We start from the raw sequence: 26,216 nt of genomic DNA, 5'->3' as shown, positions 1-26,216 counted from the left end.
TCTGTATAGATAAAGTTGGTTTTCTATAAGATTTTATTTTGAAAGCGTAAACCGGACGTGTTGTGCATTATTGCGTCATTTGGACAGTTGGGGTCTCCGCAGACAGTAAAGTTTTTTCTCCGCGACTTGAAGGAAGTTCTTTTAGGCCAACCGCGAGTCTAACGGGTTTTCTGACACGTTGTGAGAACTTTGTAGGTGTTGCTTCGGATCCGTTTGAGAGGAACCATTTTGCCGAAGAGTGGGGGGGTTCCGTTACTGAGTCGTTAACTTCCCGTTACTGTAAACCTGGGCGGACAGGGAGCTAATGGTTAGCTTCTAAAGGGTTGTGTTCCTGCTCATTATTTCACCGAGTTTTTTATTTATTTATCTCGGAACATTGCCTGTGTCGTTCAACGGAAACTGTGAGACGAAAACTTGTAAAGTTTCCGCCGACACCACCAGGCATGGACCGTGGATGCAGCTAGTCAGCGGGGAACCGGAGGAAACAGCCGTTCGACTCGTTCAGTCTGGAATTGTTCCGTCAGGATGCCCGCTGACTTCAGCCTCTTACACCGAATTTGCAAGCTGGTGGTCCTGCTCTGTTTCTTCCACATAGCTGTCACCGTCTTCTTCTACGTCCGCTCATTCGACATCCCTCTCGCTTTCCCCCACAAGCGCCAGTCTCACAACAACACGACCCAGTCCGGACTGGACACACACACAGTCAGCACCTCCAGAACCGAATGGAACACGCAGAATGAAGAAGGTACTGCGGCACCGCAGAGTGAACCAGGCCAGAAGTCTGTAACAGAACCGAGGAAGAGCCTGGAAAAATGTCCGGAAACTTCTCCTTTACTGGGTAAGACTTAACCCCACGCTCCTCCTAATGGAGAGAAAAAAGGCAGGATAAAGTCCTGGTTATCTTGATTCAGTTGGACCTACATGTTCTGTTTTCAAGACTGTCATTATTTTCCAGTTTTCTTTTCATTAGTGGGCGTAACCAGTGATAACTCGCGTGACCTTTGTCCCTCACTCAGAGGGAGGGGTTGTGTCAGACTGCTCTGTTCTTCACGACGAAGAACCCACAGACCATGTGGACCCACCTGCTGTATCGCTTTTATCAGCAGTCAAAGCAAACAGTTAATGAAAACCAACATCTGGTTCTACTTCTATCATCAGTTCTCTTTACTTAGAACCAGAGCAGTTTGACTAATAGTTTTTAAAGAAGTTAATAGAAGCAAAATATGGCAATGCAAACATGGGTGAACAGAGAAAAGAGGAAGAATGAGGAGATGTGGTCAGTATGTCCTTCAGCTGCCTAAAGCAGCATGGATACATTTTGCCAGTCTGGACTCCTGAAGCTGTTCTATTCTAGGTATGCAGGATGCTGTTATGTGCAGAATGCAGTTTTTCTTTAGCCTAGTGAGCTAAACCAAATTCCTGCTAAACAATATATTTATTTAGTCTGGCTTCCGGGCTACTTTTTTTGTTTGTTTTAAAACATTCAGCTCTGAGGTGAACAGAGGAGCCGGACTCTTCTGAGGAGTTTCTCTACAGGTTCGGCAGGAAAACTAAAGAATGAACAGAGCGAGAAGAGGACTTAATGAGGTGTTTGTGTCAGAGAACAAAAGCTCCCACAGGACAGTTTCTCAGGTGTTGTGAAGGGTTCCACCACTCACAGGTGTGCAAGGTAGTAATTCTGTCATGCAGGTTAAAGTCTGCCAGTAAAAAATAATCAGACTTCAATCTGAAACCTGAAACAGACCCTGACCAGATGTGAATCTGACTTCAGTCATAGTTCCTGTTTATGGGTTCTGACCTGTTTTTATTAAAATGAAATCAAGTGAAACTTGTTGACATTTTACAGCATAAAGATTAACTCAGTCTGATGCCATTCCAGAGTTTCCCATTTCGATATCTGGAAGCATGAGATAAGAAAACTTTTGCTTCTAGCTGAGTTAGCAATTGTTTGAGGAGGAAAGGATCTGCTCTCTGACTGGACAGTTGTATCTGTGATTGAGTCACCGTCCAATCAGAATAAGCTGTAAAGTCTAAGGTCACACAATCAGCTTAGCATCTTTGAGTGCTGACTCCTGAACTTTAATGAAGAAAAGGTTTATGCAGATCCAGGTGTGTCTGAGGGTCCCAGTCCTGAAGAAGTTCTGGGTCCAGATCCCGGTGACCCTTAAAGGTCAAGCAGCTGTTGGGAAACACTGCAGGTTACCTTAGGTCATAGGAGGATTTTTGTTTACATAAGGGCTGGGCAATAAATTGAAAATATTTCCCATGTCAATAAATATGATCATAAAAAAATGAAAATATGTGTCCAGGTTGGTGACGTTCATGTGCTACACACACAATATGGCCCACAATGTACACTTTCAGGAAGGTTTGCGGGCGAAATCCCAGATTTATGAACACTTTAATGTCTAAAGACAGGGGGAGTTTTGGAGAAAAGCTTAAAAGCTGTATTGAAGATAAATTTGAAGATATTAGAAGCTTGTATGAGCTCTGGGATGACGAAAAACGTTGGTCTGATTTGCATTGTTTTTCCCACAAATCTGCTGAGGAGATATTTATTCCTATTTAAAGAGCAAGTCACATCAAAATCAACTTTTTTTTAGCTGATAACTAGTATAAATGTACGGTGGCCCTGAAGTGCAAACCACAAATATAAATCACTTAACGCAAAAACAAATCACAAAACGCACAACAAATTGAAAAGCGCAAAAACAAATTCACTAAATGCAACAAAAAATCACTAAGCACAAAAACAAATCACAAAACGCACAACAAATTGAAAAGCGCAACAACAAATTCACTAAACACAAAAACAAATCGCAAAACCAAATTGAAAATCACAAAAACAAAAACACAAACTGGAAAAGGTTGGTACCAATGCTGCAACAACAGGCATCACTGATTGGATGATGGATCCGTTGGCCTTTTGAACCGAAAGTTGTTCTGCCGAACGTGGTTATGTGAAAGAGCAGTCAGCGGGTGTTTCCGAATCCACAGAAAGGATGCTTATGAGTACGGGTCCTCGCCGGCCTAGCAAGGCTGGGTCCTTGCCAGACCGCTAAGACCAGAACCCAGTGGCTCTGAATTTGGACAGTCTAGCCTTCACCTCTACGGTGACCCGTAGGTCCCGTCACAGCTGCGGCGGCAGCTACACGCAAAGGAAAAATGCTAAAGCTAGCAAAAATCGAGCAGGAATATTAAGGAGCTACAGCAGCTTCATGTCCATCAGCAGCGTTTGTTCACAAACGTTTTCAGGTAAAGTAACTTTGTTTATTCTAGAAGCTTTCAGGACTTACATGTTAACTTTAGATGGTTTAATGTATGTTTTAAGCTACAGAATGAACTTGTTAAACATACACAACACATTTTTACAGAGTATTATCATGTAGGTAATTAATATAAACCAAATGCATTATAAATGATAAATGCAGTAGGATGTTTTCTAATGTAAATTAGACCTTAGAACTTATTTTGCATCAAATGGGGGTAAAATGTTTTAAAAAACAGGCTTTTTAATAAAATGGCATTGAACTGTTTTCAATGTGCATTTGTTAATTCAACTTAAGCCTAATAATGATTAGATCTGTCTTAAAAATGTAAATTCTCTGTAGTTTTCCCTGCTGCTTTTCTTAAACTGAACAGAACCAGTGTACTGCAGGTTATATGTTTGTTTTACATTTTTCAATAATAAACCTCTTTTTAATCTATTTATTACAAGTCAGCATGCACTGTGCTGCACATCTGCCTCTGTGCTGGTGAAGTTGTGGGTCTGGAGGATGAGTGAGAGGAAGATGTGTGTGGAGGAGGTCAGTGGTGCTCTGTCCTGGAGGAGGTACCAGCAGACCACCACTATTGTTAACAGGCAAGTCATTCATAGAGATGCAACAGCCGTCTGAGCCAGCCCAGCAGGCCCTGTAGATGGACGATGAGGTGTACAGTGAGAGGAAGCGTCCCAAAGCTCTCTCTGCAGACCGTCCTGTATGATGTTCCTCTGGCCAGAAACACCCAGCCACGGTTCTGCTCCAGCCCTCCATCCACGTCTGGATCCTCCTGCAGCAGATCCAGCTGCACTGTTAAAGACTTCCTGCTCACTCAGTTTGAATAAATGATCCAGGAAGTCACTCAGGTTAATCCTGCTTTAACCATACATAACTGGTCCATACTGGTTTTGATCTGTAAATAAGTGTAACATATTATAAACAATCTTGTCTCCTTACCATCTTTTCATTATCTGTTCATGTAACATGTTCAAAAACATCTAATAAAATTGGTGATAAAACCAATGACCAGAAAGTTATTAGTATTTGTTTTCATATTTGTGTTCAAATATCATACAGCTAAATAACATTAACATGATGACAGTAGAAGGCCTCTCTCCCAGGATGACCAACAGGTAAAGCCTCTCCTAACCCTGGACACCTGCAGTCCTAAACAGAGAAAATCAGAGACCACAGGTGACAAAAAGGTAATAAACACATTTTTACATTTATCCACATGAGAAGATAAAACTTTTTATTCTTCACACAAACACTTTTACTTCATTAAAACGTGTCAGCTGTGTAAATCCCTGAATGTAAAACTACTTTTCACAGCACAACTACTGTGGTTGTGTGTGTAAACAGCTTCACTCTTCACCTCTAAGCTTAATAAAAATGCTTCTTTGCTCCGTTGTCCTTAAAAACAAATGACAAGTTTAATTCGCCACACACACACACACACACACACACACACATACACCCACCCACACACACACACGGGAATAACTGGGACCTGCAAAACAAACTCGTTCTGGGTGATTTCTGCCTAAAATGTAATTTTAAAAACAAATATACAAATGAAAAATGTCTATAAACTGAACCGCTTTAAGCTTTTTAGTAGGGCTGGGACTTGATTAAAAATTTTAATCTAATTAATTACAGGCTTTGTAATTAATTAATCTCAATTAATCACATTTTAATCGTTCAGGAAAATGTGCTCTCAAAGTAAAACTTTTAATTAAAATTATGAGACAGAGAATCAAACATTAGACATGGTTATTACTGTAAACTAAAGCTTTTAATAAAAAAATGCATTTTAATTCACTGTGTGATATGAAACAAAACCCAAATAAACAAAAATTTATAATTACAAATAGAAAACACCTGCAAAGGATTCCTGAGCCTTTAAATGGTCTCTCTGTCTAGTTGAATGACTGAAATAAATTAGACTTTGCACCAGATTCAAATTTTTCCAGTTTCACTTGTTTGTATAATTGGGAGTTTTTATTAGCATTTCTACTCATAATGTAGTAAAAACACATAAATAATAATCCTTCAAAATGACAGTAGAACAGGCACAAATATGATCTAGGACTTAAATGTACTAACTTTTAACACCAGAGCAGGCATGGCATATTCTGAGAATGATCAGGAACACTAACTGGTTCCAGTTGGATGACTGGAGGATGATGGGAAGATAAAAGATCATGGCGAGGAAATAATGATCTGACGAACAGGTGAGCGGACCTTCCTTACATGGGAAGTCCTGATGTCACGTTAAGAAGGGGAAGCCGCAGACCCGCAGATTCACGCCTGCAGCAGTGAATCTGGTGTGATCTCCAGCCTGATCACAACTTTCTCGTTCCTCGCTGCCCCTGATACACTTAAGCATCCGCCCCTTAGCTGATGACAGCTTCACACACCTCGCTGCTTAATGATAGTAATGCATGTGATGTTTAGACAGAGACTCGTCTCAGAAACATATAATTCCCCGACAGAATTGTTTAGAAAATCATCAGAAAAGTTTCAGAGTGTTTCTGTTTTAACTTAAACTTCTGTTTTCAACTTTAAGACACGTTGTTTGTGATTGTTTACAGAGAAGTGAGAACACGGAGCGTTCTCCCAGCGGCAGCCAGGTGCCTCTGGTTTGTCTGACTACTTTCATAAACTACTGTTAGGGCAAAGAATTATTCTGTCTGACTACTTTCAGCGCTGCACAGATGTTACGTAAATGTTAAAAATATAGCTTACCGCAACTTTTGTAAAATTCCCGTTGCCACCGGGCAGCTGCAGCAGAGACGATCTCTGAAAAATGTCCGCGACATGGACTCTGTTGTTGTCTGGAAGTTTTTTTTTTTTCCAAGTTAAGAAAAGAGGCGGACGTGTTTCCTAAATCCTGCATCAGTCCGAGCAAGGCAACTTCTCTGTTTTTATTCCGTTTTAGTAGTGTTATGATTTGAAGTTGTATATTAATATACTGTAATTAGATAATTTAATTATCTGATTTTGTATATTTATACACTGGAATTAAATCTAAGTAATCAATCAGAAGTGGTTGTTTTTATCATCAGGGAGTTTACTTAAACACTCTGTATTGACTGAGAGACAAGAAGAGAGAAAGAGTTGGGATTGTTTAAGAATCTTTAATTTCTCTAATTATAAATTCTTACAATCTACCAGGACTATCTCAATGATGAATGCATATGGATTTAGATGTTTCGTGTTGGTGTGTGTGTGCGTTTTGTTCAGAATCTCTAGGCTGACGTAGCGAATCTGGTTTGTTATGACTAGGCTACCACGAGGCTTCAGAAGCTGATGACATGAGCCGCCATATTGCCGTGACCATGTTACCGTATATGGAGTCACCCGTGTAGATCAGGAAATGCCAGGTCCTGGGACCCTCGGTTGTACTGCAGCTGGTGAAACAGCGGTCGCAGCACTACAAAGCCCGTCTGAGGATGACTCCGGTAGTAGTCGGCAGGCGTCAGCAAGTTCACTCTTATTTTGAAGGAACGTTGTCTCGTTGGTACAACCGACGGAAATCTCCAGCTGCAACAGTTCTCAGCTTAAAACAAGAAATACAGCTGGCCAGCCTGTACTCCTATTTGCGGTGATGGATTGAGAGCTGGTTGAAAACAAGGTTGGGAGTATGATGTAACTCCTTGGAGCTCGGATCGAACAGAGCTGATGTCAACGTGGAACTTAACGTGGAACTGAACTTAAAATGGTGTTGCCTTCTTTTTATATCTCCCAGTTGTTTATGAATCTTAGTAAACCGGATTGGACACATTAAGTAAACATCCCAGATTCTCTCTACGACAGACGAAAGTTCTGATTGGTTGAAAACAATGTGTCATGCGTTTCCATGGTAATGTAGATCAGTCTGTCTGGTGCAGTCCTGTTTATTCATTTAAACACATAACTCATGACATCTTTATTTCACAGATCATTCACCTGATTATTAATGATCAACATATGCTTTGATTAGCTTATCACAAATAAAGTACTTTGATTAATTAATGAAAAGCGTTCTTCTTCTGTTCTTCTGTCTCTTCTCCTGGAATGTAAACATACTGAACCAAGCGTCCGACCTTGGCGATGTTACTGTGTGAAGGGGCAGCTGTTAAGGGCAGACCATTATAAGCTTCATAACGCTACAGTAGCCATTAGCACTGTGCATTGTTGTGTGCGTCAGTGATATTCAGTCTACGAGGAAATCGTGCAATGACAAAGGTTCCGCCGTGCTTGAAATGCAAGCTGCGATTAATGTTTATAATAATGTTTATAATGTTTATGTGCTTAGCAGACGCTTTTACCCAAAGCGACTTACAATTTTATTTTTTTTTATTTTTAATTTAATTTTATTTTATTTTTATTTTATTTTTTTACCTATAGGGCATGTTGTGATCTGTGGGGGAAACCGGAGTACCCGGAGAAAACTCACGCATGCATGGGGAGAACACGCAACTCCACGCAGAAAGGCCGCAGCCGAGTTTCGAACCTGCAACCTTCGTGTTGCGAGTCAACAGTGCTAACCACTGCACCACCATGCAGTGAAATATGTTAATTTTTTTAACGCGTTATTTTTTCTAATTAATTAGTCGTGATTAACGCATTAAAGTCCCGGCCCTACTTTTTAGGTTTCTACGGCATTTATAATGCATTTGGTTTATATTAATTACCTACATGATAATACTCTGTAGTAATGTGTTGTGTATGTTTAACAAGTTCATTCTGTAGCTTAAAACATACATGAAACCATCTAAAGTTAACATGTAAGTCCTGAAAGCTTCTAGAATAAACAAAGTTACTTTACCTGAAAACATTTGTGAAAAAACGCTGCTGATGGACATGAAGCTGCTGTAACTCCTTAATATTCCTGCTCGATTTTCGCTAGCTTTAGCATTTTTCCTTTGCGTGTAGTTGCCGCCGCGGCTGTGACGGGACCTACGGGCCATCGCAGAGGTGAAGGCTAGACTGTCCGAATTCAGAGCCGCTGGGTTCTGGTCTTAGCGGTCTGGCAAGGACCCGGCCTTGCTAGACCGGCGAGGACCCGTACTCATAAGCATCCTGCCTGTGGATTCGGACACACCCGCTGACTGCTCTTTCACATAACCACGTTCGGCACCTTGTTCAATAAAGTTTTGAAGAAGAAAATGGATAAATAACCACGTTCGGCAGAACAACTTCCAGTTCAAAAGGCCAACGGATCCATCATCCAATCTCCTCTGCGGGTGGAGTGATTCCTGCTGTTGCAGCACTGGTACCTACCTTTTCCAGTTTGTGGTTGTTTTTGTGGTTTTCAATTTGGTTTTGCGTTTAGTGAATTTGTTGTTGCGCTTTTCAATTTGTTGTGCGTTTAGTGATTTGTTTTTGTGTTTAGTGAATTTGTTGTTGCGCTTTTCAATTTGTTGTGCGTTTAATGATTTGTTTTTGTGTTTAGTGAATTTGTTGTTGCGCTTTTCAATTTGTTGTGTGTTTAGTGATTTGTTGTTAGGCTTTTCAATTTGTTGTACTTTTCAATTTTGTGATTTGTTTTTGCATTAAGTGATTTGTTGCGTGTTTCAATTTGTTGTTGTGTTAAGTGATTTGTTTATGTGGTTTGCACTTCAGGGCCACCGTATAAATGAGTGTCTAATGGTGTTGTAGACATGTGTAGTTATTATTTTTGCATTTAGCTGCATTTTCTTTGAAAACTCTAAATTCTGTCTAAAAAGTCAGTCTAGCGCCATCTTCAGCTAAAAAGTATAGAACATGTTTATTTTGAGTCGGTTTTAGCCAATGGCTAACGAGAACAATGCTACGTATTTCAGAAAAGTACTGCGTAGCAGCTCTGTGGCTGTAGGTTATATAAGAACCATGGTCTCAATAATTTACGGAGGAAATTCCAGTAAAACGTTTTTAGCCTCCTTTGGGCCGAACACAGCAAGAATGATCTATCTGCGTCGTTAAATCCTCCAAACATGCAAAACAATTGAACTATAGGCAACATACGATTTTCCTTGCAACCCAAACCTTTGATGCAATACGAGAAACATAAACAATGGTGTCACAAATGGGCCTCCCTATAGTTTGATGAGGAAGAGTCTTGTAGACCTGATAGACTCTTTTGTTTTCGTCTGTTGTTTTCAGTGGGTCCTCTGCGGGTGGAGTTTAACAATCCAGTGAGCCTGGAGCAGATAAAAGATGAAAATCCCAATGTGCAGCTGGGCGGACGCTTCAAACCCAAAGACTGTGAAGCACTGCAGAAGGTTGCCATCATCATCCCGTTTCGTAAGCGGGATGAGCACTTGAAGTTCTGGCTGTACTACCTACATCCCATCCTGCAGAGGCAGCAGCTGGAGTATGGGGTCTATGTCATCAACCAGGTATGCCTCTACGTTACCAGGATGGAGTAAAGAGTAATCTAATCTAATCAGCCTTCTCTCACATTAATCCAGTAGTCAATTGTTATCTAAATTGTTGGCTTCCTTCTAATGAATTTCAAACAGTTAGTTTATTCTAAGGTTAAACACTCAAAAATGAAAATGGTGAAGATCCTCCTTTTTACTATAACTCTATCCGTGCTACACAGCTTTAATCAAACAGCTGGTGGTCTCCATTTTAGTTGTGATATCTTTGTAGTCCTTGTAGGCATGAATTAATAATTTTTGCTCCGTCTGGGAGAAGAACAGGGCTGTGGCCTTTCCTTCCATTGTCATTTATCTAGCATCGATTAACAGTGGCTGCCTGCGGATGCAAGTGAGCCTCGCACATCACTCCACGCTTGGATTTGAGAGGATTGAACCACCTGTGCATCGTTGGTGTTACAGATGATTCCTAGAGTGAACCAGGGATTTATCGGGATAAATGCTGATTGAAGGATCTGTTGATGTGTCAACAATAAAAATCTGTGTCCACAATATTTTGTAGCCAACATTGTCAAATATGTCGGCGAATCATTGCAGCTCTGCTCTTGCAGCTTTGGTCATCTGACACCCAGAATTAAGTGGACTGCATTTTGGACTGGAGTTTGACACCCCTGCTTTAAGGAGTCGCCACAGCCAGTCATCTGTCTTCTACTTAAGCTTCTTTTTCCAGGAACGTTACTCAGAGCAACTCGGACCGATGCAGCTCGGCCCGACCGCTGTTTCCGAGGGCACGGTTCGGTATTTTCCCTCTACTTTCTCCCCTTTTCTTAGTCCCTGCTCCGTTGAGGTACCTGGCAAGGCTGAGTCGGCCCGGCATTGTGATTCTCGCCGCTGATTGGCTTGGGGCGGAGTCACTGGTTGCTGCGGAGTTTATTTTTATTTTTTATTTTTGCCTTGTTTCACTGCCTGCACCCATTTCCTGGTTCCGAGTCTGACAAAAAGCCATACAACTGAGCAAAGTGTCCAGCAACACCAACATTTTTCAGCTGAGTTGTTTCTGTGGAGCATACAGGTTACCTCACACTGTTTACTGATCACCTCATGTTATTTTGTCATGAGTAAAAATCGCCCACCCCCCTGCAACTGCCGCACCCCCTCCTCCTGCAGCTATGAGGGGGCGCACCCTTTTTCTGTCATGACCCTGGCATGGGAACAAAACTACACTCGGATGGGCTGATTCAAACTATGCTGTATAGAGCTGTTTTGGGCTGAGTAGTGCTCCTGGAAAAAAGGCTTTAGTCCTATTTTCTGCATTTGTTCCACTTGTTCCTCTCATTTACACACATGGATTCTGTCTTGCTGCCACTGAACGTCATTTCTGTCATTTCAAGCACAGTTGGTACCTTTAAGGTATTCAAAGTACATTTAAGTTATTCAAAGCATTAAGGGGGGAGGGGATGTTTACCTGAAGGTAAATGAGCTCACCTGTTCACCTGATGGTAGCCCAGGGATCAGTTTACACCTGTCTACAGGTAACCTGAACACAGACTCTTTTGAATCAGTATTGAGCTCGCACATCTTCTTCAGTGTTTCACTGATCACACCTGTACCTGCAGCCTTAAGATCCAGCCCACTCCACCTGTAACAGCTCCGTCTGATGTTCTGCTCTTTTGGTTTTGGGCTAGTGTGTCTAGATGCTGTATTGTTGTGTCCTCAGACTGATGTAGGTGAAGCATGTCATACAGTAACCGTGGTAACCTCAAGGTCAGCTCACACAGTAACCAGGGTAATCATGAGGTTGGCTAACACAGTAACTATGGTAACCACAAGTTTAGCTGTTTACTGACATGTGACTCTTCTGCTGCTGCTGCTGCTGCTGTTTCTAGATTGACTCACTTGTTCTTTTTTCTGCCTCTTCTTCCTCATCCTCAACCTCCTGTTTAGCTCCTCCCTCTCCCCCCAGCCCACCCCCTTCCTTCTGCATGTCAGGCCGTTCTGCCAATGGCTGTGGTTTCTGGAGCTGCTGAGACCTGCCCCCAATTGGTCTTGGGTAACTGCAGCTGGTGCTGGCTGTGTGGTCGCTCTGGTAATTCAGCTTTCTTCTTCTCCCTTTTTTCTATCTGCTACTCGTCTCTTGTGTCTGTCTCCTGTGCACACCTGACTGTCAGGATTAATAACTTATCTAGATGTGACGATATTAAACTCACTTTAATCTGCCTGATCTTGCTTAAACCTTGTACAAGACGGAGCTCCTTCCATCTCCTACACATCTTTGGGGGGCAGATCTGTGGCCTCTCACACTCTATTGGACGCTCCTATAGAGAAACCTTACATATACAAGCGCTGTGCACACACAGGTGCTTACATGGTGCTCTTATAAGTATGGACTTGGGCACGTTCAACACACATGTCTTAAGGCTGTGGTTGGCACTTAATGCACTGTGTTTTATTATCGTGTGATTGTTCAGTAAAACAATGTTGATTTCATATTTCTTCATCAAGGTGACGCAGTGATAGCTTGCTCCTGTTGTATTGTTGTGTGTCCCTTTCTGTGGGTCTAGAAGCAGACCCCTGTTCATCATTGATTGTTTATTTTTGTGGAACCCATTAATGAATTAATGGGTTCCATATGTAGACATTAATTCTGTTTGCGTCACAGCCAGACAGGACACGAGGAAAAAAAAAAAAAAAAAAAACCTTGTACCAGAAGCAGCTACTGTCAGATTTGGTTCTGATGTATAATAATCTTACATTGACGATGTCAGCAGGTGTTCTGTTAAATGGTTAACGGCCTGTATTTGACATGGCGCCTTCTAGAGTCCTGGAACCCCCCAAGGCGCTTTGCAACACAATCAGTCATTCACCCATTGACACACACATTCACACACTGGTGGGGATGAGCTACAATGTAGCCACGGCTGCCCTGGGGCGTACTGACAGAGGCGAGGCTGCCGAGCACTGGCGCCACCGGTCCCTCCGACCACCACCAGCAGGCAAGGGGGGTTAAGGTGGGCTGCATGGTGGCGCAGTTGTTAGCACTGTTGCCTCGCAGCACGAAGGTTGCAGGTTCAAAACTCGGCTGCAGCCTTTCTGCGTGGAGTTGCGTGTTCTCCCCATGCATGCGTGGGTTTCCTCCGGGTACTCCGGTTTCCCCCACAGATCACAACATGCCCTACAGGTTGTAAATTGTAAGTCGCTTTGGATAAAAGCGTCTGCCAAATAAATAAACATAAACATAAGTGTCTTGCCCAAGGACACAACGACAGCGACAGACTGAGCGGGGCTCGAACCTTCCGATTACACGGCGAGTACTTAACTCCTGAGCCACCGTCGCCCACTGTTACAGTGCTTTCAGCTGGGGTTTAGTTTCTCGTTCCTGTGACTAGTCAGATCAGTTTATTTTGTGAGACTTTGTGAACATGTGAAAGCAAACTCTGGTTTGTGGTTGGAACGGCTACAGAACCACCCTCATAGATCTGATTATTTTCCAGTTCCAGTTTAAACAAACTGAACGGCTTGCTTGATATGCACTCCCATCTTTACTAACCTGTTTCGTCTACAAATAAGGAAAGGGCTGGTTCCTTTTCTCTCCTCAGAAACTGAAGCTGCAGCAGGAAGACTTCATCAGCAGTCACAGGGAGGTTTCATGTTTCATACACATAGAAACACTGACTCACCTGTCAGCTCGCCTGTGTGCCCTGACAACAGCGGTTTTCTAACTGTTAGTGTCTCAAGCTTAAAGTCCTATTGAATTTGAGTCTGTTTACAGACCTGTGGCATCATCATAAACCTGCAGTACTAGGGAATATGAGCCCTCCTCAGTGAGCGTCAGAGTGCAGCAGGTCTGTCAGTACCTCTCCTATGTTGGTGTTTGTATTAGTAATTAATTGTTATTAATAGTAACCACTGAGACACAATAAACAATGTGTGAAACCTTTTTACTACTACAATGCGGTGGTGCGCTGGGACGAACGCTAGTGCTGTAGCGACGCGCCATTGATGTTGACGACTCGATTCTAAAAAATTGTCTACGTCAAATCCGGTAGTCTACACACTTGTTACGTCCCCGGGGGTCTGTTAGGAGTAGGGAGGATTCTGCCTGCTTTTCCTCTAGTTCAACCTCTTCCCTGCCTCCACCAATATCTCTGCCTAATACCAAAAATCCCGAAGGATGTCCACTACCAGATTCCCTTGCTTTTTGGCCCGCCTTCATCGCTCAGCAACAGACAACAACTCCCAGGGTCGAAGCCACTGCTTCGTCTCTACAGCAGATGAAAGAAATCACCGGTATTAGCGTTTTTCCTTCATAAGGGAGCTACTTTCAGACATTCGAGGAGAGCTGTCTTTGTGGTAGCAGTCTCTCCTCTGCACTGATCTGTTTTCTGGGTATATTTAAAATTGGTAACTTGAGCTTAACGTTGGTAAAGCTATACTATATTTTTGTAGCTTATTATGTTTGGATAAACTGTTATGTTTTGGTTTAGAGTTGATCTTTTGTGTGGAGTAGAACTGCCTTTTGGTTACATTTGGAGCGCTGTGGGTTTTTTGTTCAGGTTAAAATATCGCCTTGAGTTTGGTTTAACCACCCAGTTTTGAGTTTGGACCTTTTGTGGTCCTTACTTTGGTCTTTTAAGAACTTTGTAATCTTTGCTCCGTTTTAGTGGGACATCTAAATCCTAGTTTTTTGTACTCACGTTGTCTCTCTCTCTCGTCTTCTTCCGCCTATCTGGGTCCGGGTCGCGGGGGCAGCATCCCAACTAGGGAGTTCCAGACCGTACTCTCCCCGGCCACCTCCACCAGCTCCTCCAGTAGGACCGCAAGGTTTTCCTGTCTAGTTTGGAGATATACTTTCTCCAACATGTCCTGGGTCGACCAGGGGGCCCCCTGTCGGCAGGGCATGCCTGCAACACCTCCCTGGGGAGGCGTCCAGGAGGCATCCTAACAAGATGCCAAAACTACCTCAACTGACTCCTCTCGATATGGAGGGGCAGCAGCTCTACTCCCAAGTCTCTCCCGAATGGAAGTAGGTCACTAATGCCCAATTTCTCAGAGTTACGAGTACAGCAGTTGAGAATATTTTAGTCTGACTTTCAGAGATAACCGCTTTAAACCTCCATCAGTACCAGAGTGGATATTCTGACAAATTACTTCTGCGTTGGGGACAAAACACTACATGTGCGTTCTGTCCACAAAGACAGACATAATGGCCAGCACAAAATGTGTCTTAAGCGATGAAACTTTAGAAGAAGAAGAAAATATAATTTCTATAGCGCCTCTCAAGATAAAAATCATGAGGCGCTTCACAAAAACAAAAATTGTAATAATATAAAAAAGCATTTAGAAAATGTTTAAAAATATATTAATATTAAAATATATTTGAGCAAAAATAGGCAATTGTGATTAAAAAAATGTTAAGAAAGAGAGAGTTAACAGGAAAGAGGGAAATCAGTGGATCCTGAGGAAGGTGGAATAGGTGGGGAGAGCAGAATAAAGAGAGAGTGGTGAAGAAGGTCATACAAAAGCCAGCTTGAACAAGTGAGTCTTCAGCTGCTTTTTAAAGGGAGTCCACTGATCTCAGGCTCGGGAAGAGAGTTCCAGAGTCTGGGGGCCACAGCAGCAAATGATCTGTCACCTTTGGTCTTTAGCCTGGTGCGTTGCACAACCAGTAGGCTTTGATCACTGGACCTCAGGGACCTGCTGGGGGTGTAGGGACTAAGAAAATCACCAATGTAAGATGGTGCTTGTCCATGTAAGGCCCTATAGACCAGAACCAGGATCTTGAAATTAACCTTGAAGTTGACTGGCAGCCAGTGAACCTGGAGGAGAAGCGGGGTGATGTGGGTGTGTTTGGAGGACTTGGTCAGAAGCCGAGCACAGGCATTCTGAACCACCTGTAGACGGTTCAGGGAGGTTCTGCTCAGACACGTGAAAAGAGAGTTACAGTAGTCTAAGTGTGAGGAGATGAAGGTGTGGATAACTGTCTCAAGTTCAGAGTGAGACAGAATGGGACTCAGCTTAGCAATGTTCCTGAGATGGAAGAAGGAAGAGTGAACAAGAGAACTGACATGAGAACCCAGGGTGAGAGCTGGGTCAAAGGTCACACCAAGATTCCTGACAGAAGGTTTGGTGTGAGAAGCAAGCTGACCAACAGAGTCTCTGACTTTGGGAACCAGCTTGTCTGGGGCACAGATAAGGATCTCAGTCTTATCTTCATTCAGCTGTAGAAAGCTCCCAGCCATCCAGGTTTTGATAGAGTCTAAGCAGGTGTGTAACAGTTGCAGCTTAAGCTTGGTTTATGCTTGACGCATTCACTTTCCGCGCGGTGATGCGGCTCGCGGCTGGAACGCGCTTCACAACTCGCAGCGTTTATGGTTTGTGCGGCTCGTCTCTGCGGTGAGCCAATATTCTCCCAAACTGAACAGGGCAGCATGGAGCTCTACAGCATGCATCCAACACTACACCATAGTAGAAGTAGAAATCACTGTTTACAACATGGCATTTCAGCATTTTTAACAGCATCCTCGTCTTTTCCGACAGTGTGAGCTATTTCTCTCCAAGAATTATTAACAACATGTTGATCACAGTGATCTCTGAGAGCTGAATCATACAAATGTCCGTATTTACGAACCTCTGCCGTGCCGGTCCGCCATGTTTTCCCGCGTCCGACCGTCCGCGTGGTTAGAAATTTTCCGAGGTGCGCGTTGCGGAAATCTTGGGCCGTGCGGAGACGCGGTGGAGGGGCGTGGTTGTTAAAATGACGCAACTTTTCCGCGCGGAGCCGTGCGGACCTCGCGGACGCGTCAAGCATAAACCAACCTTTAGACATCACATGGGGCTTAAAGGAGATGTACAGCTGGATGTCATCTGCATAAAGATCATAGGAGATTCCTTTGAAGGAGCTCAGGATGTGCTGAAGAGGAAGCAGATAGAGGAGGAAGAGCAGAGGCCCCAGCACAGAACCTTGTGGGACACCATGGGTAAGGGAGGTGGTGGAGGACCTAAACTTGGAGACGGCCACAGAAAAGGAGCTCTCAGAGAGATAAGAGGAGAACCACTCCAGAGCAGATCCTGATAGGCCTACCCAGTCTCTCAGCCTCTCAAGCAGCATGTGATGTTCAACAGTGTCAAAGGCTGCAGTCTGGTCCTGCTGGACCTGACTGCAGGTCCTCCACCACCTCCCTTACCCATGGTGTCCCACAAGGTTCTGTGCTGGGGCCTCTGCTCTTCCTCCTCTATCTGCTTCCTCTTCAGCACATCCAGCAGGACCAGAACAGAACAGTCCCCTGCATCACTGTGAGTCAGAAGGTCATTAGAGACCCTAAGAAGAGCTGTTTCAGTAGAATGAGCTCTACAAAAACCTGACTGGAAGCTATCATAGATGTTATGTTCATCAAGAGCAACTGTGAGTTGTTTAGCCACAACCTTTTCCAAGATCTTGGAGATGAACGGAAGTTTAGAGATGGGTCTGAAGCTGCTATGGAGAGAGGGGTCGAGACTCGGTTTTTTAAGAAGCTGGTGGATTACAGCGTTCTTAAAGTAAGCAGGGACCTGACCAGAAACCAGAGAAGCATTAATTATAGAGAGCACACTGGGACCGATGGACTGAAAAGCACTCTTAAACAAAGATGAGGGTAAGATGTCGAGGCGGCATGCAGAGGTCTTCATAGAGTTAACTAGTTTGGTTAACTCAGGCAAAGAAACAGGAGCAAAGCTATCAAGGATGATGGGCCTGGTTGGAGTCGGGAGAGGCAGCGATAAGGCTGAAGGAGAGATGCTTGATCTAACCTTATTGACTTTGTCCACAAAGAAAGACAGACAGTTCTCACAGTGTGCAACAGAGTGGATGGAGGCTGTACGAGAGGCAGGAGAGACAATACTGCTGATGGTGTTAAACAGCACCTTGGGGTTCCCTTAGCTCTGGGACACCAGTTCGGAGAAATAGGAAACCCTAGCGTCTCTGACTGCAGAATTAAAGGATGTCAGAAGATCCTTTAGGTGCAGCAGATGGACGTGGAGATGGGTTTTCTTCCACAAACACTCAATTTTTCTGCATTGACGCTTCAGGCTGCGAAAGCTGTCATTAAACCAGGGAGTCGGGTTCACTGCAGGAACTGATCTGGTTCTGACAGGACAGATATTGTCCAGAATGGAGAGGCAGTGCTCGTTGAATTGAGAAGTTAACGAATCTGGGTCGTTATCAGAAGAACAGGATGGATCAAAAGCAGCAGAAAAATTGCTTTAGTAAAAGATTTGGCGGGTTGGTCAATAGAGCTCCTGGCGGGTTGGTCAATAGAGCTCCTGCCTTGCATGCCGTTTTGCCATGACCTTACACCGGTTAGAATCCCAATTTATTTTCTTCTTTTTAGCTAAATTTGCCAGTTTACATTTTCAACCCTTTATTGATAAACAGTTTGAAATATAAGATTGATCTATTTTTTTTACTTTCTTTGCTTTTCTTTGTTCAGTTGAAGGCAAGGCAGCTTTATTTGTATAGCACATTTCAAACACAAAGGCAAGTGCTTTCCAGAAGCAAGTACAGCAAACACAATCAAAGAAATGTAGATAGTAGTTTCAGATTTAACAAACTGATAGTCAGGCAAAGTGAAAAGGATAGCAGTTACAGTGCAGAAAGTGCAGCATAAGAAACGTTTATCCAAAGGCTGCTGAATACATGAAGGCTTTTAATTTTCACTTAAAAGTTTTTAGAGTTGGGGCACATATGAGGTCATGAGGAGGCTGATTCCATCTGTGTGCAGCATAGTGACTAAAAGCAGCTTCACCCTGTTTGGGTCTGACCTGAGGTTCTACCAGATGACTGTTTCCCAAGGCTTTGAGACCCTGCTGGGTGTATATACTGGAAGGAGATCCAACATGTACTTTGATCCTATGCCATTAAGAGATTTATAGACTATTAAAAGCGCTTTGAAGTTGATTCTGTAGTTTACTGGTAAATAGTATAGAGATTTAAGAACAGGAGTGATGTGTTCATTTCTTTTGGTTCTTGTTAAGACTCTAGCAGCAGCATAATGAATAAGCTGCAGTTGTTTTACAGCTGTTTTGGAGAGACCGGTTAGATAACCATTGCAATAGGCCAGCCTGCTGGAGATGAACGCATGAATTAGTTTCACTAGGTTTTGTTTTGACATGAGACATCTGAGTCATGGTAATTGATGAAGATGATAAAAAAGCTGATCTAGTTATAGCTTTAATGTTAAGCTCAATTCTGAATCAATGGTAACACCGACATTTCTAACCTAACATTTATTCCTTTGGAGCTAAGTTGAGAAATAACTTCCATCCTATCCTTAGTTCCAAAGACAATAACTTCAGTCTTGTCTCATTTTAACTGAAGGAAATTAGATTGCTTCCAGTCATTAACTTGCTCTAGACACTGACAATGGGAGTCTATGGGACCATATTCATTAGGTGATAGAGCTAGGTAGATCTGGGTGTCATCTGCGTAACTACGGTAGGTGATGTTGTTATTGTTTATGACCTGGCCCAGTGGGAGCATGTAGACATTGAAAAGCAGTGTTCCAAGAATCGAGCCTTGGGGGTCACCGCATGTCAAAGGGATTAGCTTTGATTTGTGTTCACCAATGGAAACAACATAATTCCTATCTGTGAGGTATGATTTGAACCAATTATGGATGGTGCCTGCAAGTCCAACCCCGTTCATTAGTCTATTAAAAAGGATGTTGTGATCCACAGTATCAAAGCTGCACTGAGATCGTGCATCACTGAAACAGATGTTTTGCCTGAATCTGTTATAATACGGCGCATTGTTTCCTTCACATAGGCGTTGCCGTCGCGGCCCGCCATAGCTAAAATCCTAGTGCCACACCTACAAGATCCCAAGTTTTATTTTATTTTTTTGCGCTATTTCCCGAAGAAGCAGCGGGAACTACTCTGTTGTTGCTTGTGATCACAGCCGGTAGGCAGCAAGGAGGAGGAGGCAGGGCAAGGTGAAGTTACAGCATACGTTACTGAATTCAAATTAGAAAGGTAGCAGTGGATATAATACATCTAACACTGTATTACGGTGTGAGCGCCAACTGAACAGCGACAACTTAAGATCGATGTGTGAGCAATGTGTTTTGTTGGATCTGGTGTGGGTGGAGTTCTGGCACTGTTTCCAAGGATCCTTTGTTCTCATTGGTTGCTTCGTCGGGCCCCATGATGCTTTGTGGGTTATGTAATGAATGGGTGGAGCTCAGGGCGCTGGAGGTGGGATTCCACTAAATCGAAGCATTTCATCTCCAGGTGCAAAGAATGGGCTGACAAAAATAACTCCTATTTAAGTTAAAAATACATCTCAATAGTGCCAACGGTAAATTTTCATCATATACTGTGCCTGCCATTGCTCTAAGAGGTTTAAAATGGCACGATCAGTCTCCTTTAATTTATTTGAGCTCTTTTATAATTAAAAATATTTTAGGAGCAAATTTGAAACTCTGCACTCATACTGTTGAATTTTTAATGGTGTTTTATTTTCTGTTTATTCAGGGGTCAACCTGCATGTGGGAATAACTAAAAGGTATAAAAAATATTAAACACTAGATGTTCTAATATTTGCTTCAGGACATTTTGAGTAGGTTAAAGCCCTACTTTTCGATGATAAAAGTGGACAAATTGGAGGAATCAAATTCTTAATTTACTGGTGAGGAAGATAATGATAATAATAATAATTATTACATTTTTTAACTTAATTTAAACAGTAATTTGTAATAGGTCAGTTGACGCCTCAATCATCAAAATTCCAGAAAACATTTTAACAAATATAATAAAAGATTAGTTGAAACTCACCTCTAAAATAGTACCTTTAGTTAAAGAATAGCTAAATGAATGTAGGCTATATGCAAATACAAACTAACTTAAATGAAAGGAAGAGCTACAGCTACTACGCTGCTAACAACCACACCTGTGTGTGACATAACACAGAGTTCTAACAGGTGGGACAAGTATACATTCCACTGGTGTGGACTACTACTCATCATTCAAAGCTGCAGCAGGAACATCTAGACCTTCTGACCCAGAGGTCCACTTATGGTCTGAGAGCATCTTCATCAGTCTGAGTTGGATCTCTGATTCTGGTCATGGTTGTGGTCCAGCCTGGCTTGTTGTTTTAGATCCAGTGCATAGAGAAGATGGGACATAATGTTGTTGAAGAGACAGATCCTGACCTTTGTCGCTATGTCTCTTTGTCTCCGAGTCTCCATCGGTTTTTTTTCTTGGTTAATTAGCATGGGAACAAAGATTAGTAATAAACAAGCACTGAACACTGAAATATTTATAGCTTTAGCTAATTTGCATGTCCCCAGTTAGGGGACACAAACTGTTCAAAGGAGACATATTCAACTTTTAGCATCATTTTGTGTTGCCATGTGGGTCTCTGTTGTCTCTATAAACGCAAATAAAACCTGTCCATCCCTTTTGTGTTGGTTTTAAAATATCATTCACTTACATAAGATTAATTAACCTTAAAGACTATAATTAAAATATCAACGTTAACACAAATCTTTAAACGGTCTAAAAACGAACCACAATAAAGCCAGCACCACCTTAGAACTGTCTTCTCTAAGCAGTCGCCTCCGCCCTAAGCTGAACATGTGCCTGTCTGGAACCAGTTTCTAGTCCTTGAGCCAAGCATTCCACATTTTAATGGCTCACACAGAAAAAGCTGTTTGACCATAGGAGGTTTTTCCTGGATGTGCTACGAGTGACTAATGGTCCCTGAGCACCTGAGGAGCATGACTTTTCAAATATTTAAAACTCAGTAAGACATCATAAAACCTAACTAAGCATTAACCATATTAACTTGTTTTTCAAATTTGAAATGGGAATCCAGAACCAAGAGGACCAGAGACCAAAATATTTCACTTCTGAAAACTGCTTAATGTGTTAGTCGTTAATCTTCAGTCATAAATCAGATCTACTGGTAACAGACCAGGAACTTGCAGAAAAACAAAATATAACATTTAGAGAGGATGTGAACTTTTAAACCATGCTGTGATGGAATCTAGATACCAGGAGAGCTGAAGTGATGTCTTTACCTGCACCAAGACAGGCTTCAGGCTAATTGTTTGTGTACAGGCCGAACATTAGTGGATGTCTCTGTCTCTGGATGTACCTCAGGATGGAGATGAGACTTTCAACCGGGCCAAGCTGCTGAACGTAGGTTACCAGGAGTCTCTGAAGGACAAAGATTACAACTGCTTCGTGTTCAGCGATGTGGACCTTATCCCCATGGATGACCGGAATACCTACAAATGTTTCAGCCAGCCAAGACACCTGTCCGTATCCATGGACAAGTTTGGCTTCAGGTGAGTGTGAGACACAGGTTTTACTGGATTCAAGTCTGTTAGAGTTCAGAGTACATATAAACAAAACTTTATTATAAATATGAATAAACCTATTATATATTATTTTAGGTCGGTGGTGGTCGTTCATTTTCAGACTTCCAAATGTATGGTAGATTTCTGACATGACCTGAGTGTGTTCACACGTTTGTTTAGTGCTGTCCTAGCAACAGAAGCTGAACTCTGTTGGTGCTGAGGAACTGTTAACAAATGAGACCATCCAGATAAAACCATGTCTTAGTGGCTGTCAGGAAACACAGGAAGTGCTGACATAGATAGAACTGAAACAGCACAGTGAGCACACACTGTTTCCTGTTTACCACCACTCCATTTCATAGCAGCTGCAGTTTGAAACTTCTTATATGTTCTCATGAACACAACCTGAAAACGGCTCCAGAATCAGGAATGGTCCCAAGTTAGTTTCCTTCCACTGCAGGATCAAAGTGTCACCTTTTACCATGTCTTGTCTCCATGGGAACAGATGTAGCACCACTGAACACAGGGTCAGGTTCTGCTCCCAGATCAGAAATTAAATCATAGAAAAGCAGCTCCTCTCACCCCTACTACACGCTGGAAGCATCGGCGCGAAAAGGCACTGATTCAAATAGAATCCATGATAGTCTCTGGATTGTGTTAAACCAGCCACGACGCAGCAATTTTCAGACGTGTCCCAAAATCTGCGTGCCGCTAAAGATAGGATAAGGTTACATTTTTCAGCGAGCCACTTCTGGACACATTAATTTCCTCAGTGTAGGGTTAGACAGGAAATCACACACGGTTTCAGTGTAAAATCTCCGGTAAATTTATAAATAAACGTATTGCAGCGATGCAATGTCATATTTAGGGCTTATGTGTGATCTAATAGTTTATTTACTCACAGCATTGTTTCAGAAGTGCAGCGGTGTGTTTTCATGGCTTTAATCCTGGCAGTGAAGAGGAACAACATCATATATGACATCAAACAGCAATAACAACATCATTTCCTTCTTTTTGGTTTCATGGCGAATTGTATAAACATATCGTAGCCTTTGAAGTCCCGAGGGATTTTGTGATCTTGCGAGTTGAGCAAGGAGCACAGCAGAGAAACCGCTTCACTGCTGAGACTCTCTCGGTGTGCTCTGGAGTTCGCTGCCGTTCTGCGCCGCTGAAGCTTTCAGTATGCAGCCGGGGTCAGGATCAGGAAGTATATATTTGGTGATGAATGGACAAAATAAGGTTTCATTACTTGAGGACTGTCTCCGATGCAAAGGGGTGGTTGGCAGCATGTTTCCTTAGACCTAATGAGACAAAGACTGAGGCCATTCTTTTTGACCCTAAGAATCTGCTGAGCTCCACCGTGACCCCAGCCATTCCAGGTTTGGAACTAAAAGGGTGCGTCTCAAGCCTCTGTGTGAAACTGGATGCTGAATTTACAATGGTCCCTCAGATCAATGCTTTGTAAGAGCGTATTTCTTTCAGCTTCGGTGAGCGGCTCGCCTAAGGCCGATTTTGGAAAGGGTGCATTTAGAAACTGCTATACAAACGCCCACAAACGCTACAATGTGAAAGTCAAAGGAGCTCAGCATGGATCTGAAAAAGCGAATTATTGACTTGAACAAGTCAGGAAAGTCACTTGGGGCCATTTCAAAGCAGCTGCAGGTCCCAAGAGCAACAGTGCAAACAATTGTTTGTAAGTATAAGGTGCATGGCACTGTTTCATCACTGCCAAGATCAGGAAGAAAACGCAAGCTATCACCTGCTGCTGAGAGAAAATTGGTCAGGAGGGTAAAGAGTGAACCAAGAATCACCAAAAAGCACTTCTGCCAAGAATTAGAAGCTGCTGAAACACAGGTGTCATTGTCCACAGTCAAACGTGTTTTGCATCTCCATGGACTGAGAGGCTGCCGTGCAAGAAGGAAGCCCTTGCTCCAAAAGCGGCACCTTAAGGCTCGACTGAAGTTTGCTGCTGATCACATGGACAAAGATAAGACCTTCTGGAGGAAAGTTCTGTGGTCAGACGAAACAAAACTCGAGCTTTTTGGCCACAATGCCCAGCAATGTTTGGAGGAGAAAAGGTGAGGCCTTTAACCCCAAGAACACCATGCCTACAGTCAAGCATGGTGGTGGGAATATTATGCTGTGGGGCTGTTTTGCTGCCAATGGAACTGGTGCTTTACAGAGAGTAAATGGGATAATGAAGAAGGAGGATTACCTTCACATTCTTCAACATAACCTAAAATCATCAGCACGAAGGCTGGGTCTTGGGCGCAGTTGGGTGTTCCAACAGGACAATGACCCCAAACACACATCAAAAGTGGTAAAGGAATGGCTAAATCAGGCTAGAATAAGGGTTTTAGAACGGCCTTCCCAAAGTCCTGACTCAAACCCAATTGAAAACATGTGGACAGTGCTGAAGAAACAAGTCCATGTCAGAAAGCCATCAAATTTAACTGAACTTCACCAATTCTGTCAAGAGGAGTGGTCAAAGATTCAACCAGAAGCTTGCCAGAAGCTTGTGGATGGCTACCAAAAGCACCTAATTGAAGTGAAAATGGCTAAGGGACATGTAATCAAATATTAGCACTGCTGTATGTATATTTGTGACCCAGCAAATGTGATCACTTTTCTCTGTTAACCCATAATAAAGACATTAAAGAACCAAACTTCATGAATGTTTTTTGTGACAAAGAAGTATCTGTTCCAATCACTCTATCAGAGAAAAATCAGAGTTTTAGAAATAACGGGACACTCAGTAGAGCCATTATATTATATTTTTTACAAGTGTATGTAAACCTCTGACCACAACTGTATGTAGCTCCCATACTCTGGAATGCACTGCCACTCACCATCCATTGGTGTTTTCAAGTCACCCCTGAAGACTCACCTCTATAATAAGGCTTTTAGATTGTGATTTTTTATCTTTCCTTTTTTTGCTGGTTTTATTGGCCTTTGTCGTTCTTTATCTGTTTGCTGTATTCTGTCTGTTATATCTGCAATTGTATGTTTCTATTTTTATGTTGGGAGGCGATTTAGTCAGTTCTCATGCTGTTTTTAAATTTGCCATATAAATGAATGTGGTATGGTAATTATCCCAGTCATACAGACCTGGCCGGAGTGTGCAAATTCTGTCTTCATCTCTCAGACCGTACCAGATCTGTTGGACTGAAGTGAGAAGAAAATTCTGGAGGGATTCATCAGAAGCAGATTTGTTTCTGTCAGTCTTACTTCCTGTTTGTCTGCAGCAGTTTATTTTCTGATTACCTGGTTTGTTGTAGCTGATTCCAGGTGAATTTACCTGTCAGGTATTTGGCCGCTGCTGTTTATACCCAGAGTTCAGATGCAAGTCAACTCTGTGTCCTCCCATCAGGTTACCCTACAATCAGTACTTTGGAGGGGTTTCATCCATGAGCAAAGGGCAATACTTGAAGATAAATGGTTTTCCCAACAACTACTGGGGCTGGGGAGGGGAGGACGATGACATCTACAACAGGTAAACCTCACTGTGACACACACACACAAATTACTTTCCTTTAGAAGGAAATGCATGTTTATAAATACTGAAAATGGATTAAATCAGGTGCAAATTATAGACTAAAGGCCTCAGATAGAAGAAAACATTCCTGTCTTCTCTGAGCTACAAATCTACATGACTGCGGCTAAAAGCTCAGACTGAAGACTGGAGTTCCCGAAAATGTTCTCCTGTGGGAAATTGAGGAAACAACTCATAAAAGCATGTCTTTGTCTAGGAGTCTAAAGCACAATCTCTTGACTAGCTCTTTTGATTATCCTGAAAGAGGCTTTCCCTCTCCTCTTCATCTCCTAATCCTCCTGGGATCGGACAGAACTTTTTGAAATTATGTAGAAGATAACAGGACAATGATATTTTTGGTTCTGGTACATCCTTCCTGTCTTCATCACCTGCTGCTTTCTTCAGGCTGGCCTCCAAAGGAATGACCATCTCCAGACCCAGTGGAGACATAGGGAAATGTCGCATGATTCGGCACAACAGAGACAAGCAGAACGACCCAAACCCTCAGAGGTACCAACACCCCTGCGGCCACTGAGCCACACTCTGACCCCTACAGGTCTGTTTTTATGGTTCTGCTTGTTCTTGTCCCAGGTTTGATCGGATCGCCCACACCAAAGAGACGATGAACAAAGATGGCATCAACTCTCTGAGCTACAAGCTGATGAGCGTGGAGAAGCTTGACCTGTTCACCAAGATCACCGTGGATGTGGGCAAGCCCTGAGCAGTAGAGCAGGAGTGATGG

At 42.7% G+C, this 26,216-nt stretch overlaps 1 protein-coding gene across 1 annotated transcript; it reads left to right on the top strand.

Annotated features, from left to right (window-relative positions):
• The first annotated feature begins 296 nt into the window (after positions 1–296).
• b4galt1l (DP-Gal:betaGlcNAc beta 1,4- galactosyltransferase, polypeptide 1, like) lies at positions 297–26,216 on the top strand. The gene is made up of 6 exons (XM_015952626.3): positions 297–838; positions 9,390–9,625; positions 21,743–21,930; positions 25,313–25,435; positions 25,880–25,984; positions 26,066–26,216. Exons 1-6 carry the CDS (start codon positions 526–528, stop codon positions 26,193–26,195), a joined length of 1,095 nt encoding a protein of 364 aa, XP_015808112.1. The 5' UTR covers positions 297–525; the 3' UTR covers positions 26,196–26,216.

The sequence above is a fragment of the Nothobranchius furzeri genome, chromosome 1, assembly GCF_043380555.1.
Source record: "Nothobranchius furzeri strain GRZ-AD chromosome 1, NfurGRZ-RIMD1, whole genome shotgun sequence".
NCBI lineage: Eukaryota > Metazoa > Chordata > Actinopteri > Cyprinodontiformes > Nothobranchiidae > Nothobranchius > Nothobranchius furzeri.
The sequence above is the reverse complement of the archived record's forward strand: the minus strand, read 5'-3'. Positions and strand labels throughout refer to the sequence as shown.

Coding starts and splice junctions, on each gene's coding strand:
- b4galt1l (XM_015952626.3), top strand. CDS start 526: ATGCCCGCTGACTTCAGCCTCTTACACCGAATTTGCAAGCTGGTGGTC. Junction 839..9,389: donor GGAAACTTCTCCTTTACTGG/GTAAGACTTAAC, acceptor TGTTGTTTTCAG/TGGGTCCTCTGCGGGTGGAG. Junction 25,436..25,879: donor GACGATGACATCTACAACAG/GTAAACCTCACT, acceptor TGCTTTCTTCAG/GCTGGCCTCCAAAGGAATGA.